A 17,490-nucleotide genomic window follows, 5' to 3' on the forward strand; every position below is an offset into this window, starting at 1 on the left:
ATGAAAAGCATAGTCAGAAGCAGCCATTGGGGTAGGATCATATGCAAAAGCTCCTCTTGTGCTTTTGTTTCCTAATTGCTCTTGGAAGGATTTTTCAAACTGGGCTGACGCAGTTGTGTGTGTGAATTTCCTGGCAAATAAGGAAGGTGACTGTGTCCAAAAGACATTTAAGAATGTGAATTCACAGCCTTTCCATGTCTAATGAAGGAGCGTAAACCATTAGCCACATGTTCTCCATTTCCATCACATTTTTTCACACTTAAACAAAAACATGCCAAAAAAAAAAAGGTGCTACATTTTTTAATGCCCCCAAATAGGAACCACGGGAGTCCGTTAAATGCTGTGGTCATTTCCAGCATACAAATCAATTTTCCTTGTGGTGGTGAAGTGGTGAATAATGCCTGGTTTGTTTAAAGGAGCATGACTGATTTTGGATGAAGGATCCTGTCACTTTGGCATTTTTAGTTTTATTTATTGCACGCAACTGTATAAAACCTGGTACTGGTCTCAGTGCCAGGCTTACTAGTGGAAAAGCTGAAAGGACCACATAGCTCCTGGTGCAGCAAAGAGCTTCTCCTGCAAGGCATTTGCTGGACTCCTGAAAAATTACTTTGAATAACATGGCAGAGAAGGATTTCATCAGTTGGCATCTGCTAGCTTTATTTTTTCTTCCATTTTGCCTGTGTCAAGATGAATACATGGAGGTGAGCAGAAGATCTTATAATCCAGTGGCCAAAGTATTGCAAAGTCATCACCAGACTGGCCATAAAGGTTCCAGAAGCAGGGAAATATTGAAACAGCGGAGTCAACTTATAGAGTGGACTGTTGATAATAGCACTTCTACAGACCACAAAGTCCTGAGACCAGAGGTAGATGATGTAGAACTGACTACCTCAGATAGAGTCCAGGTACTCTGAATTAATCTTCTAAAGATATCTTTAAAGCTAATGAGATATTTTATTTTTTTTTTGCTAAGATTATTAGTGATATATTTATGAAATACTTTTATTAAAAGTGTGTATTGGTCTGTATCCTTCTGGTTGCTTTATAGGATCTTTAAATGAGCTGGTAGAACCAGTCGTGGCTGGGGACACTGGTTTCAATACAGACAGCAGCCCTTTGTTTTGCTGAACCTCTGATCCTGTGCAGTCATATATTATGATATACAGTCTCTTAATTATGTCAAAGTATTACTTATTTAATGTATTAAAGTTTTAGATTCTGCTATCTCACTTGGATGTGAAGGAAAATGTCATAATTTCTGGAGGTATGTGGAAAGATTGAAGTAGCAGAGAATAAGTTTGCTTGATAATTATGTATACAAAGTATATTTTTGAGCTTGAGACAATCACAATGAAATTCTCAGTGTTCAAAATTTTTATTATAACAATAGCTTGAGAAAACCCAATGCTACTGTAATGAGTAGATTTAATAATAAAATATGTCAACTTGACAGTTTCAGTGGAAAAAAGTCTGAGAGTGAAACTAAATCATCTATAGTATCTGCATTTTAAGCTGGGAGTCTTTCTATGCCCTTTATATAGCATTTTAGATTTTACAGTCATTAGTTCACAGCAAAGGGAAAATGACATAATCTCATTATACGTAATATATTTCAGTCCAATTTAGAAGGTAAAATCTGAAGGGCAGAAGATGAAGCTTTTTCTAGCACTAGGCAAAACAAAATTCCACTCAAACAAAGTTTTTGTGGATGGATGTTTTTAGAAACAACAAGAACTTGAGTCTTTTGCTCCTACTGCTGATACAAATGTCTGAGCTCTGTATAGTTCACATTCTATAATTTGTTCTTTAAAACTCTTTCAGATCAAATGATGATTTTTTGAATTCTAAAAATCATGGACATGCAGAAAAGTGTTGAATAATAACATTCTTCAGCAGAGAAGAGATTTGATTTTAATCCTGCTCTAGGCTTGAATAACTGAAACACATCCAAGTATGGGAATAGGTTTAATACACCACTACATTCCCTGTATTTAAATTTCATAGTGCTTTGCATTTTGTATTTCTTGGGAAGGAGTTGTATGTTCCTCCAGTGTATTCGGTAAAATAGATATTTAATTGTAGGTATGTTAAATTGCACTTGCAGCATGTAAACACTGTAAGCCATCAGGTATACAGTTAAATGAGCCAGCTAGTCTGTGTACCTCTCTACTGCAGAGACAATTGTGCATCTGCATACTACAGACCATATATTATTGGTACTTTAAGAAGATTCTCCTTTAAACTGACATAATTTCAGATAATGCAGGGTTTAATACAAAATTAAAACTGTTTTAGGAGTGAAACTTCCCCTCACAGAAAGTGTCACTGTGCATGTGGTGCATGTGTCTCTCATCAGAGAATCTAATGCAACATATTTGGAGTTGCCTCCTGGGGGAAGAGGCTGTGGCATTAAAACCAAACCCAGCAGGGCCAAGTACAGCTGACGGCAGTCATTTACCTGCCAGATCTGCTCTAAGAAGCAATCTTTGCTGGGGAAATGATGCAATTTTTGGCTTACTGAAATGAAATGGAGCACTAGCAGATGTACAACAGGGATAATCCATCACAGAATGGCTGACACAATAGGTATTTTCCATCTCCAGGATCCAGGGTTTTTCAGGCAGAGAAGGAACAAAGACATATTTTAATTCATATCAAACCTCTCTCTTCCTCTTGAGCTATCTGAAAGCTGTTTCACCTCACTTTCCTGGTTATTTTAGGTCTGGTTAGAGAAGTTATCCCTATTGCTAAAGTTGTTTAATGGTCCTATTCCCTGTTGTGGAATAGAGACAATAGCATTTGTCTTTGCTGCACTGGGTACAACGCCAGTTTCCACCCTGCTGGTAACTTACATAAAATACAATGACATTTCTCAAGTGCAAGAACTCTGTGACTGGGGAGAGCCATACCAGACATATTGTTCCTTTTCAAGTTGCTCTTTGAAAATCTTCAAGTACCCCTCTGCCTACTGGTGTTTTACCCTGATTTTTGTCAAATTTGGTTTGTTTAATTGTTTTCTAGGGAAGGGGCAAGGAGAGAGAGCCTTAGCCCCACAGAGACATACTATTTTGCATTCAGAACAGGAGCCAAGAATGGTGGATGTACATTACTTGTCTTCTGCATTGTCTTAGACAATATATCAGAAACCCATAAGGTTAATCAGGAAGTGAAAAAGGACTGGCTCTCCAATTAAGATTCACTCACAGCTGTAAGTTAAGGGAACTTTATGGACCATCTGTTGCTTAGAACTGCCTCCTACACACTAAGTCACAGGAAATTCAGCAAATAGCCTCAGAAATATTTCCAGGTTTCTATCTGTATTAGGATATCAATGTGGCAGATGTATTTCATAAGCTCCTAAATCATATTAATGGTCTGAAAGCCATGACAAGAATTCATTGTGTGATAGACTTTATGGGCAAATGGCTGCATAGGACACCTTTGGCAAGTAGGTTGTAATTAATCTCTTTGTCTCATTTGAGTGTAATTTTACTTTAGGAACACATTCTCCCTTTAAATGTACTCTTCATTAAGTTCTCTGGGTTTACAGATTAAAACAGTATACTCAATATTCATTATTCTTGGCAGCTGGCTAAAGATTTTTCTCCTCCCAGTCAAAGGATCAGTAAAGATAGTAAGTCAGTACTACCATATGACTTGAGTAAGTAGTTTTTGCGAAGTCTGTGGAACTGTTCTCATACAACCAGTCTGGCAGGACTTGCCTCATTTCAGATCTAAAAACCTGATGAGCTTTCTGAGAGGTAATGCCAAACTGCACTCGGTTATGACCAGCACTAGTACCTATTTTACAATAACATAGCTGGTTAGCTAACAATGTTGTTCAGGATTTCAGTGCATTGGATAAAGAAGACAAATCATACCTGCACAGACAGAATCTCACATGCAGTCCAGTTTGCTAGATTCATGCCTTCCCTACAAGCCACAGTTCTAAGTTTTTGAATATTTCTAGGACTTGTTCTTGGCAGGTTTGTGAATAGTTTGCCTTCTAATTAGACATGAATATGGAGCACTGTAAAAAAAGAGCTGGAGATTTTAATCTCAGCACAACATTAGCATTTCAGATGGTGCAAAATGCTTGCGGACTTCCAGCTGTTTTGTACTTGGCTCCCTTTCAGGGACTGAAAATGACCTGAAAGCAGGGCTACTTCTCTCATGTTATAAAGAGTGTACCTTGTGATTGTCACTTACGTTCTTCCTAAACAGCTGGAGGAGATAAACAGCAGGAAAGATACAAACAGGTTCTCATGGAACAGACAGTCCTACAGGCAGAACTAATTTTTCTCATAAAGTATAGACCGTACCCAGAATTAACGTAAAAAGCATAGTATTGATCAAAACCCATAAATAAGACCTTCTCCCCACTGGCAAATCTTAACATTTCTGTAACTCTTTAAATACGAATCGTATTTGTGGAGCTGTCAGGTCAGCTTTTATTCCCATGGTAGCTTCAGTTGGTGGTTCCAGCTGCAGAGAACATGAGTCTGCTCTACTGGAGCAGTTGCAGTATTTTAGTGGCATGAAAGGTCTTTTCTGTATCCAGAAACATAAAATCCCAAGCCTCTTGAAATTAATGCATGCAGGGGGTGTGCGTGGTGTTGATAAAAACATGGGCCAAAAGCTTTAGGGTTTCAGATCAAGCCAATTGATGACTTTGAGGGCAGGAATAAAGCACATGTTCGTTTGGCAGCTTCCATCCCACCAGAGGTTTGTTTGCTGCCCTTAAACCGACAGGTCTGCATTAAGCAAATAATTTGATGATGATACAGATGAGTGGGAAAAAAGGGAAGAAAACAAACAGTAGAACAATTAGAGAAAAGTAGTAGTCAGATTAGTGTTAATTATTCCCCTCCAGAATTGAAGATCTGCATATTTGCACCATATGATAATAACAAAGAATTGTAAGAAACAGAAACAAGAGGCAGAAATGAGATGGAGGTAGAGAAATAAAATCAGATTCTGGACCTCTACCTCAGCTGACCCATAAGGAGATTTGTGACCAATAGATCACCACAAGTGCCTAGTTACAAAATCCAGCCAGGATTGAATGAGACTCCACAAGTATAAATACAATAATACAGAAAAGCAAAGTACCAAAACAAAGCTATTATCAAACTATTATTACAGTAGTAGAGCTGCATATAATAAAGTCATTACTTTATTTATGCTACTATATTAGTTTCAGCATAGTAATGGGTTTTCATAGTTATATACACACAATCACAAGATAATCAAATGCCCTAACACCAGCTGTTGTGGTCATGTCAAATTTTGTCATGTTTCTTGGCACATTTTTAGGTTCTCCCAAGTTTAGTAACCTGTAAATATGCACGTCTAGGGCCACAAACAGGAATATGCTACACATACATCTTTTGATATCTCCTTTGGGTGGTCCAACATAGTTTTCTTTATGTTTAGTAGAGAATACTTCATTGCTGAAGGTCAAATGTCTTATGTCTTCCCTTTATGTCTTACCACTTTTTTGCCAACAAAGGTCAGCTGAAGTGTGGGATCACTGAAAAGCAGGATAGGGGAACCTAACTGTAATACTCCTCCAACATTCATTACTTGGTATTCTTTTATTTTTAACCCCCTCATTATTTGACAAGTGTTGTTTGTTTTTTTTTTAAATATCCATATAGCACTTAGAACGCTTGAAGAGCTATTCCCTTAAATCTTCCAAAAATAGTACCTTGAGGGACAACCGAAGCATGGGAGATTTCAGCCCACATAAGAAGTGTTTTGAAAACTTACCAAATATATAAACAGAGAATATATAATGAAGACCCTGTAATCGACATGCATGTGATTGATGCCCTCAATGAATGGGCTATTTAAAGCTTCTTTTTGCGCACTTAGCCCCCACAAAGTGGACCACAGAATCCAGACTGCAGTTCCTGCTGCCGTGGTGACTTTGGAGTTCGACTCTACCAAGGGCCCCCAGGACCTCCAGGGCCCCCTGGGATGCCAGGTAAAGATGAAGTCTAGTTCATTTTTTGATCAGTCTAATTTCAGGCTGTAAGTTACAGGCTATTCTATGAAATATCAAAGAATTGTCCAAATATCAGTGTTTCATGACAGATTCAGCAACAAATTTTTCTATCATTTCTGTGGAGACAGAGATTTCCAATTCAACTTTACAGCTTTCCTCAGTGAAAACCCATTTTTATTAAAATTCAGCTTTCACAAGTTCATATTGAATGTACTCTTATTACATTTCTATGCAAAATTGGTCTAACTTCTTAAAGCAGCATGAAACTTCCATTAAAGTTGGAAGAACTTGTTCGCTGGAGTTGATTATTGCGATAACCTTTGAATATTCAGCTATGCTATTGTGTGCTGCATTCAGAAACTTTTTTATGTAGCATGCTGCTAGCCAATATTTTGCAGAGACGCACAAAAAAATGCTTCACTCATAGAAATATCTTCTTTTCCTTCTTCTTGTCTTCCATAATAAAAAAGTACCTTTCCCCACCTCTCCCCCCACAGTTAAAAATGCACACAGAACAGAATACACAAGAAAAGGCTATCTGATAACAGGAGAAAAAGAAGAGCCTAGAGAAGGGAAAAAGATAGCTGTTGGGGTAAGATTGTTACAGCTATCTTCAGGGATTTGAAAATTGTTGTTCTTACAGCATGCATATAATGTAAATGAACACCGGTTCAATTACAATGGTTAGGGTTGGGAAAGACCTTAAAAGCATCTAGTTCCAGCCCCCAAAAATGTCACTGACTGTCAGATTTGCCTCATCTTCCAAAGCTAATATGTTATATATAATATATATAATATGTATATATCATTTTATATGTATAATATAAAAATGCAATTTCATAATCCTTCTGCCTCACAAATATACTGACAGTAAACAAACATGACAGATAAGCATACACACCAAAAATCAATGTGGTGATTTTGGGTAGAAGCAGTTTACAGTAACAGTTAAACCTGACTGTTATGAAGTTAAATCTGAGTGAATTAAGTGTTTCAAGAACTAGCTTCAGCTGGCAAGATACTGAAATACTGTTACATTGACGTATTTTATATGTTAGGCAAAATAAGGTCAATAGGCATACCTGGTATTAGCCTACTGTGAGCTATTCATGCATCAATCCTGTATAAAAGTACCATTACAGAAGTAAGAATATCTAATGGTGAAGTCTCTTGTCCAGAAAGACTGCATTACACATTAATAAACTGTTGGCTTCTGAGAAGCAAGACACAAGTTTGTATTAGACCTACACTTTCAAGGCTGTAGTGGACACACTGGGACACAGCCCGGTTCCAGCTTTGTTCTTTTCTTATGTGGGGATGTTTCTCAGTCACTCTTCTTGTCACCACAGGATGCCACAAATGTATGGCTGATAGCAACCTTACCTTCTGCACCCTGGAACTTCTCTGTCTCCTTCACCTGCCACATTTCGTATTCTTGTGCCCATAAGGGGAATGACAACAACCGCTTCTCTCTTGTTTGAATCAAATGACTCTGTTCTGAACTGACAGAGAAGTAGTTCTGTCTTTACACGAAGGATCATTCTTGTTACTCTTAGTAGTTATTGATTTCTTTATCCAAACAAAAATTGGGTTATTTCTTCCACCATTTAGCTTCCTTGTTTGAAGTATTTTTTTAATTTTCACACTACAAAAACTCTGAAGAATCACTTATCCATTAGATTTCATATCAAACAACATCATTCTTCTTGTAAATTTGTAACCAGAGTGACTAATCAGAGAACAAGCCAAGTGACAATCTAATTTCAATTCAGGTAGAATTAGAACAATGGTGACACTTACTAATCCCATGAGTAATTACTTGAAAGGTCAGGCTTTTGCTTCAGGTAGGCATAATAATTGTTCATTGATTCTAGCCAACTTCAAAATTCTGTCAGTCGCACAGATGTTTGCTCAGTAATTCCCTCATTAAGCATCAGATGCAGGAATATGTTTTTACAGTGACACTTGTGCAAGAAATATATAACCCAGAAAAGCTTCAATTAAAAAAAAAGTATTTCTTTAAATCTAGGAGAATGTACTCAATCAAACCCTTTCAGTTAAGCAGCATCCTCTGCTCAGAGGGGTCGTTTAGATAGTTCACGGCCAGGGACATGTTTTAAAGGCAGAAAAATGTTTTTCAAAATTATCCTATCCTATTAACACAGCTTATCAGGAAATACACAAAAGGAAGAGTGCTTATGCAGGCTTCCTGGTATGTACCAGTAGGCCATGGCTTTCTCTTTCCTTGAGCCTCAAGTCTGCTGAGGTCTTGTCCTTCCACATTTCCCCAATACCACAATGACTTGAGACATTGGCAGTTTATCCAGCAACACAAAGACAGCATGAAGGTTAACTCTTAAACATTAATCTACATCCTTTTGGAAACTTACTCATCAGAACCTTCACATTCAGTTTAACCACACAGCTGTTTCTTATCCATCGCAGCTCAGTCTGGGGTTTATGATACTGAAAATTCCATGTCTTGCAAACTGGTGAAAAAGGACCCTGTCACAGATCTATTAAAATATATTATATGAAATTATTTAAGTTAAACAGAAAGCTCTGTTTTCTTTAAGGGAATCATGGAAACAATGGAAATAATGGAGCAACTGGACAGGAAGGAGCCAAAGGCGAGAAAGGAGACAAAGGAGATATGGGACCAAGGGGAGAGCGTGGCCATCATGGACCCAAAGGGGAGAAGGGTTACCCTGGGATTCCTCCAGAGCTACAGGTACAAAATCTCTGGCTTGTGTTGGCTGCATAAGTTCTCTGGTTATGGTTTTCTTCTCTGAAAAACAGCATCTAAATACTGTAAGATACTTAAAAAGCAAATTCCCCTGTAAATTAATATAGTGAGAGACATATATACCCCTTGTCATGACTGACAAATGTGCTTTGTCAGATCTTCCTGGAAAAGGCAGACATTACAGCTTAGCCTTTCTTTACAGTAAGAATCCAGCTGAGAAATGGGCAGCAAGAAACATACACAGTTCCCTTTTAGGGCAGAAAGCCAGTATCTGGGCTATTAAAAGAGAATAGCCGGGACTATCATTTTTCTGTCAAGCTGTATCACATACATAACTGCGCTTCCCATGGCATACAAAAGGAGTAAAGGAGTCACTCGGGCACATGCTTCTCAGGTCAGCCAGCCTTTGTGAGATTCTCAAAAGCGTATGTATCCAGCTCTTGAAACCATGGGGTCAAAACCTCCAAGTGCAGACAGAAGTTCTCTGCTTTTGAAAGAAACCTCTCAGTAGCTATCTGTGGCTTTGCATGTCTAGATACCTTAAACATGTTGAGAAGCATGCGGGTTCTGCCTATGAATGAACTACCCAAAAGCCAGACGAACATTAAAACATAGGTGCAAGCCTGAGGTGGTAAGCTCTGATGAGAGTTGGGATATATTTGTTTGGGCTCAGCACTGTGTTGGCTTATTCCTATAGGTTTTGTATTAGAGTTCCTTCATGTCCCAGGAATGTGGAAGGTGGCAGAGAGCTTATGTGTGTATATATAAATATCTGCAGTACAGTGCTGATGTGATGTAGTCTGTTAAGGAAACGGAAAGAAAATGGGACTTGGATAACTAAGACCCTTGGTTGCTGTTGCGAAAGGGATTGTCCACTCTGTAGACTGCAGTGTAGCAATAGTGTGTGTGGGAATTCTAAAGAACTTCAGATGGTACTAGGTGCATTTGCACCAACAAGTGACTGCACTCAGATTCAGCTTCAGAAAGCTTACGTGTAATAGAAGCATTTAGGATCCTGTTGCAATTACTGACGATCTAGAAGCACAACTCAGCTTAATCAGTCACTGCTGGTTTTGGGCAAATGCGACTTCAGACACCACAGAGAATACAGATCCTCAGAAACTACAGGGAATTTGCAACCTCACTAACACATAGACACTTTAATGGAATTGTCTTAGACCTGACCTGATTCATACCCCCAAAACCAAGTTCACTATAGAAGGGACAAAACAGGAGTAGCAAACATGCACAAAAAGATATCCCACTTCCAAACACTGAGGGGAAAATGGCAGTTCTGATCTTTTTATAGATCTACACATATTAACTGGATAATACTGTTTCCTATTAATAGTCATTCATATATGGTTTATATCCTCATAAAAGGTATACAAATTAACAGCAAAACCAACAGTACAACCAACATGTGCAGGGTGGGAAAATGGCTTTGGATTTTTTGGCATTGTGTGTGCTTAAATTCTCTATCCTACGTTGCATGAAGATAGGATAATTGCACAGAATAAAATTTACAATGAAAATAGTTAAAAAAATTACTGAAATTTTGTATTAAAGCAGAATTATCTTAACATTCTTAAAGAATTACCTGGAATTGCCATTATAGCCGAGTGTCTTAAAAACATGTTTGTTGTAATTGCATTCAACATAAATCCTTTTGTAATTTTAAAACGAGGTAGCAACATATTTTAATTTTTTTTTACAAAAAAAGATAGTGGTAGTAATTTAATTAAAAACTAAACAATGAAAGGGGATGAATTACAAAAGCTCATCTTGCAATACCTATTTCCAAGTGAAATTCCATCACTGTTTTTAACCGGTGTTCAAAAATTCTTTATGCAGTATAGCATATCATTTCTTGTTAACATCCTGCTTAAGAATTTTAGAGCAGGGGTAGTTAGAGGAAAAAACACTTTTGAATATAATACTATTTGAAGTAGCAGAATTATTTTGACAGACTTGTTATGTCCATTTCAATCTGCTACTTCAAAATGAGGTCCAGGGAGAAAGGACATCTTTTTCAACTCTTCTCATCAGCCCAAGAAAAGTAGCTTGGGGTTAAAGAGAATGTGAAATGGAATCTAGACAAAAAGTAATAAATTCCATCAAGCTGCTATTGCAGCTGCTTTCCTTTAACACATGATGAACTTCGATGTGATCCTGGCTGAGAAGCAAGACGTTAACAATTTGCCATCATGCAGGGATAAGGAAAATCAGCCGAGGCTTTCAGCTCACATCTGGAGCTCCTCAAATTTCTGAGCAGATGGCTAATGATTTGCACTGCTGGATCTGGACTGGCATTTGATTTTGCCTCTTTTGGTTTCATTCTCCCTTCCATCTCAAATCAAAAGAAGTTTGGAGTGGATATTTTTTTAGTATTGGTATAGCTGGAATCTCATTAAAAATTTCATTTTTGCAATGGGCAGTAATAACTGTAATTTAACACTTCTCATCTAAGAAGTTGTTAATAGATAGAGATAAAATGCCAAGTCACTATGTGACCTTCTGGCATTCAAATGCAGCAAGTCTCCCTGTACCCCATTTACTGTCAGTCAGACTACAGACTCGCACAAAAGACCTACACAAGTTGTCAGGGATGTTCCGTGGTATCTTGATGAGGGTAATTTGAACTGTCCAGTGTGGGAGGATTTGCACTGCTTCGTACGAAACATCTTCCACAGCCAATAGGTCTCACTGCAGGAAGTGTGGCACGAAGTTGAAGAAGAGTTTCCAATTTCTTGGTTTCCCCTTTTGGCCCCCACCACTCTCTGTTGTTGTGACTGTGGCCACAGGGCAACTGGTTAGAAAGAAGAAGCACTGAATGATGAGCACCAGCAACCCCACTTCTAAAGGATCTAAATGCTAACGTATCTCTGAAGGTAGCTTATCAAGAAGCATTAATGTGCATGGATTTTACTGCACATTATGTACTTCACACACCCAGTTAAAAGCAATATCCAATCTAAATGCATTGAGGAATATATAAAAAACTAATTAAATTACTTCTGTTGGAAACATCATCCATTTCAATACCAGTTTTCTGTTGCATCATTCTAGAGAGACTTTAGAGTAAATAAAATCCGAAACGAAAGTCCTGACCTGCAAACACTTGCCCATACACTTACTTTTACAGTTATGAATAGTCCAATTGAATGCAAGAAGTCTAGCCCTCTTCCAGTTTCATTCAATGGGAGTTTTGTTACTGGAGTTTAACAGCCTTGGAGCAAGCCTCAGAAGAACATCTCTGTCAGGAAAATAAATAGGCTACAAATACAGAAAAAACATTCTGATTCCACTACATGTGTGCATTTTGTGAACAACTGCCCAAGTAAGAACTGCATTTTTGCAGGTCGCATTCATGGCTTCCATGGCTACTCATTTCAGTAACCAGAACAGTGGGATCATCTTCAGCAGTGTTGAAACCAACGTTGGGAATTTCTTTGATGTCATGACTGGTAGATTTGGTGCTCCAGTGAATGGTGAGTGTTTGCAAAACTAAATAAAGCAATTATGGGAGCTATAGAGAGAAGTGGGGTCAATAATTATGAGAAACTTTACATTCTCAAAAGTGAGAGAGGCAAAGTGCATAAGGCTCACTTTGCATAGCTCTTGCTGCCTACTTCCAGGTGAGCAAAGAGAGGGCTTGCCAGCCAGTGAGCCTAGTGCTGGCACAAAGGCAGGATGAAGGGGCATGGCCAGGGCTGAGGAAGGAGCAGGACCATCTGCTTTGAGGCCTTTAGACCTTCAGCCATTGTGATAACCATGGTCTTGATGTTGCACCAGCAGCAGCTTCACAGTTGCCGCCTCCTGCCTCCAGTCACTCTCTTCATTCCTGTCTTTCCTCACAGCAGTTCAGCTGTGAGCTGGCCTGCAAGAGATGTGTGGCTGGAAATGAGGCATTACAGCTTTTCCTGAGTGATTTTTCAGCTGCATCCATCCCCCCATCTTACACAGCTGTGGCACAAGAAGAACAATAGCAGATGGGGGAGGAAGGGCCATAATCAAAACCATGTCTGAGCAAAGCATAAAGCCATCTTCCTTCACTTGGCCTTTCTCACCCTGCCATTCATTTACTCACTATTATGGGAAATTACATTCAATTAAATAGAAGTCAGGCTTTCCAGGCATGCTGTAGCACATCTTACTGACAGTTATGGGGGTGTGTACTCACAGCTGCTTCCTTTTGAGGTTAATGCATATGTAGATGTCAATAAACTTTGACCCTCAATAATTTAATGACTTTGATGCAAACTTCAAGCTCCCATTGCAGGGTCAGTGCCACAGACTAATTGTTCAGGAACCAGGAGCTTGTCTCCTGTGTGTGGGAGTCTTGTAGAGCTCATGGTACATACCATGGTTGCACAGTTGGCAACTTTCAGACAGAGACAGAGTAAAAAGATAAAGGTTTATTGTAAGGATATGTTGTGCAAGAAGGGAAAGTGGTGGCTATGTCTGCATTGTCCAAGATGGGGTAAGGCCAAGTGAGCAGCAGTGCGTGCTTCTAAAACCACTTCTGCCCTGCCTGACCCAGGTGACATGCTGGCTGTCTGACAGCCTCTGAGGCTGAGCCTTATCTGGCCTGGAGCCACCCTTTTGGGAGAGGGCAGGAGCAAGAAAGAGGGGAAAAAAGGTGACAGAAGGGTTACTAGAATCAGCCTCCAGGAAATGTCCCTTTTAGTGAGAAGGAAGGGATGAGCGGTCCTGCCATGTTCAAATACAGTCATTTCTCTGGAACACGATGTGCCTGAACCCCTGCCATATGCAGAATAAAAATTAACCAGATTTTGGCACACCATAAACAGAAGCAAAACACCCACTGACAACTGGAAGGCAATTTTGGCTTCAGCTGTTGTTTCCTAAGCAAGAAGCCCAGGTCTATAGCACGACTACCCCTCTATAAAGCAAATGCATTGTATTTGGTATTTTTTTAGGGGTGTATTTCTTCACCTTCAATATGATGAAACATGAAGATGTGGAGGAAGTGTATGTGTACCTGATGCATAATGGTAATACAGTTTTCAGCTTGTACAGGTAAGTGAAGACCATGCCATTTTAATGCTAAAGACATGTTTGCACAGATGTGATAGCTTGCTCATATTTCAAGAAACATGGAAAGTTGATTGTTTGAAGAAATTCTGGGGGGCAAAATAATAAAAAAAGAATAACTACTGTATTTTGCACTCTTCAACTTGCAAATATGGATCATATCTGCCACACATCCTGGACCTAAAATTCAGCCTTAAATATAAGCCCCTCAAAGCTCAGGGAAAAGGAATTAGCACTGCAAGTAAGGGCTGAAGTCCAGTGGTAACATGCTGTCATTCTGCTAAAACCTATCTTCATCCTCTGTTTGCCTGTCAAAAAAAGAGCATAATGGGAGTGTTCAGTTACAGCCTTGTTAAAGATTAGTTGGAGAAGAATTTACTTTAAAGGCGGAAAGCAATTAAACTGCAGTGGTGAGGATGAGGAAGAAGCAAAGGTCCTCCTTTTACTGGCTTTGTTATCATTAGCACAGTTGGAACAAAAGATTTCTGAACTCTTTATGTTAGCTTGATGGTCACCAAGAATAGAATCCATTTCTAGCTTATCAACTTATATAAAGATCAAGTCAAGAAGCTTGTAGCCTGTAGCCAGAAGGATCTTTAAAAAAAAAAAAAAATCAATATATAGATATACAGTATTTGAGAAAAAGTATTATTTCTTAAATATCAACTAGGGCTCTGATACCAAAACCAAGATTCTCTCCTGAGCCTGAATAAACAGACACAAAAGCTTAGATGGATTACACTGTATTTTAGGCACTTAGATGACAGCAAGGTCATTTATGCTGTCAAGGTTTCATCAACAGCCCACACCTGAAACACCACCAAAGGCTGCTTCCTTCCCAATAGGTCTTTCCTGAAAAAAGAAGTGCTCAACTTTTTTCCTCTGAAGCACTGATGTCAGAAAAGGTGGAACAACAGGTGGAAGAAAGGGAGCCAACACTAACACAAAGGCAGCACGTTAGCCCGTGTTGAACGCACCTACGTTCCCATGAAAAGGCCTCAGGATGGAGTGAGCTGGCTGTCTCTGCCCACTGCCTGTGCCAGGAGCACAGGGGCTCAGCACACAAGACTCCTGATTTGAAGGCATTTCAGATTAGCCAGGATGAATCCAACGAAAGAGCAGCACAGGAAAAAACCTGGAGTGTTGTGGTGAATGAGCAGGGTTTTATATTACACAACAAATTTGTCCCTGTACCCTGGAAAATAATATATAAATTAAAATTCAGAAAGGAATGAAAGGATGCAATAAGGTAAAGTGCAAAATTTGACTAGGAAATCAAATGCAGAAAAATGCCAAAATTTCCTCATAAAGCTGAAAAAATTTTTGTGAGCCTTTCAAGAAAGTTTTGCTCAGGATAACAATGTGCTTTTTTGATTTTTTTAAGTTGTTTTCTTGGTCATTGTTGAGAAACAAACAGATGACTTGTTAAAATATTAATTCTTAGCTATGAATCAAAAGGGAAAGCAGACACTTCAGGAAACAGTGCAGTCCTAAAACTTGCCAAGGGAGATGAAGTTTGGCTGCGGATGGGAAACGGAGCCCTCCATGGGGACCATCAGCGCTTCTCCACCTTTGCTGGGTTTCTTCTTTTTGAAACCAAGTAAAACCAATAGATGTTTATCTGACAAAACTTCTCTTTTGGAACTGGTATTTTTCTCTTGACTGTGGAATAGCACTACAACATTGAAAGATCAAGAAGGCTTGTACTGATGCTATACCATCATTGCTATTTGTGTATCAGAGTTGAGCTGAATACACTGGGTAGCTGACACACAGATTCACAGATGTATTGTCTTCTGTGTTGTATCTAGTGAATCGTTAAAGGTTGCTATTGCTCTCATCTCCAAAGTGACTAAAAAAACCTAAAGGAAAAGGATTCAAAATAATTTAGAGAGCAGTTTGCACAGTAAAGTCAATTCTGTCTCTAAATATACTTCAGTTGAGTAAGTCAGGAATTGAACAATCAGTTCAAGTTTTTCTGTTCATTTAGTTCTTATTACGTGTTCATTTAAGTTTGCATCATGGAAACAGACCTAGAAGAATTATAAGTGGGCTCAGCTGAGACCAGATTTAAATGAAGAAGTTTTTACTGGACTAGAATGAGCTTTACAAATAGAAGAAAAAAATGTGAATATACAGATGTCAAGGATTCAGGTTTATTGCATTTCCATCTCAAACCTCTGAAGATTTATCTGGTGTCATTTTTCACAGATTTTTAGTACATATTTATGCTCAGTTTCTCTTAAAAATGAGTGGTAGTAATTCTTGCCTTGGTAGTAGCTTGAAGCTAAGGTAATTTAGCATGCAGTGTAATGGGGATCAGACAGGGGAATGTAACTTTTCTTCCTAGCCTTAAAATTATTAAAACCTGATGTAACTGAATGTAAGGAGTCAAAGCACAGCCATATATGCTGGAGAAGCTGGAATATGCCCACAGGACAAACAGAAAACACAAGTGTTGTGGAGCTTGGAGCTCTTTTAGAAGGATGTACCTTCTAATACTGTGTATTTACTTAACAGTGAAGTTGTTGATACAATTTTCCTAGCAGCTTTCCAAGAAAGAGTATTTCAGGAAAAGACATTGCAGCCGGGAAAAGCAGCAACTAAGTCAGTTCAATATTTAACTGGTGAAAGCAAACACTGGCTGTCTCAGAAGTTCTGGTCACAGTGAACTGGGCCATTCTTCAGCATTAATATTTGCCACTGGCTTTTCAGAATTTGGGTACCTGAGATCCTGCCTCGCTATTTTCTTTTCATCTGAAACAACACCAAACATACTAAGACAACACTGAAATTTGAATGTATCTTCCGCACATTCTGGCTCTCCACACACAATCTAATGAAATATAAATCACATCTTAACAGACATTGCATTTTAACCAGATGTTACCTGCTATTAATGTATAACAAACAGGTGGGACTAGGAAAATATTTATATGAAATTCTTTTATACTGGATACAGATTATCAGTAGCATGACACAGAGCAAACCAATCAAAATCTGCCCTATGAATTTATATGTCCTTGTACATGCTCCTAATGTATGTAAACCATGTCTTATGATGAAAAACGCATGTTGATACTTGATGATTATGACTTGTGATTTTTCAGTTTTATGCATCAACCACTGAAAATATTAATGAACTGCCATCTGATGAGTTTTATTGTCTCTTTATGAACTTGGGTCAGGTTTGCATCACAGAGGTTTTCAAAACCTGTGACCTTGTTGTTTTAATAAGCATTTTAGTAAAATTCAGGCATGCCTTCAAATGAAAATCCACCCACCAGGTAATGAGATAATGTTACTCTTCTGGAATTAGTGCACAAATTGTATGAGATATATGGCATCATAAGCTAATGCTCACAGTAGGAAAAACCTGAAAAAAAAATTATTTCTTGTGTTAGGAATGTTTGCTTACTTTGTAAAACATACATTTACCCAATAAAGATTAATAGTCATAAAATTATACTGGTTTGTTCATATCTACATTTAACAAGGACCTTACCATTTAGAGACTATGGAGATGTATCTTAATTCCTAAGCATTCATTTTGCTACTGAATGGGAGAAAGCCAAAACTAAGGGTCAAAATAAGTTTATTTTACACGTATATATGTTTGTATATTTATGCACACACATAAAATTTAAATCTCTAAGATTCCTTTTGGGAACTT

At 38.4% G+C, this 17,490-nt stretch overlaps 1 protein-coding gene across 2 annotated transcripts; it reads left to right on the forward strand.

The window, feature by feature from the left end:
* Positions 1 to 371: 371 nt before the first annotated feature.
* Positions 372 to 17,283, forward strand: C1QTNF3 (C1q and TNF related 3). Of its 2 annotated transcripts, none has more exons than XM_061469525.1 (6): positions 372 to 908; positions 5,881 to 5,992; positions 8,590 to 8,744; positions 12,121 to 12,250; positions 13,703 to 13,802; positions 15,262 to 17,283. In XM_061469525.1, exons 1-6 carry the CDS (start codon positions 621 to 623, stop codon positions 15,419 to 15,421), a joined length of 945 nt encoding a protein of 314 aa, XP_061325509.1. In that variant the 5' UTR covers positions 372 to 620; the 3' UTR covers positions 15,422 to 17,283. The 2 variants fall into 2 exon arrangements, with proteins under 2 accessions (XP_061325509.1, XP_061325510.1); XM_061469526.1 differs by having other exon boundaries at positions 390 to 704.
* Positions 17,284 to 17,490: the final 207 nt, after the last annotated feature.

The sequence above is a fragment of the Pezoporus flaviventris genome, unplaced genomic scaffold, assembly GCF_033815535.1.
Source record: "Pezoporus flaviventris isolate CSIRO_AGI_PZ_B2104156 unplaced genomic scaffold, CSIRO_AGI_Pfla_v1 ptg000057l, whole genome shotgun sequence".
In the NCBI taxonomy this organism is placed as follows: Eukaryota; Metazoa; Chordata; class Aves; order Psittaciformes; family Psittacidae; genus Pezoporus; species Pezoporus flaviventris.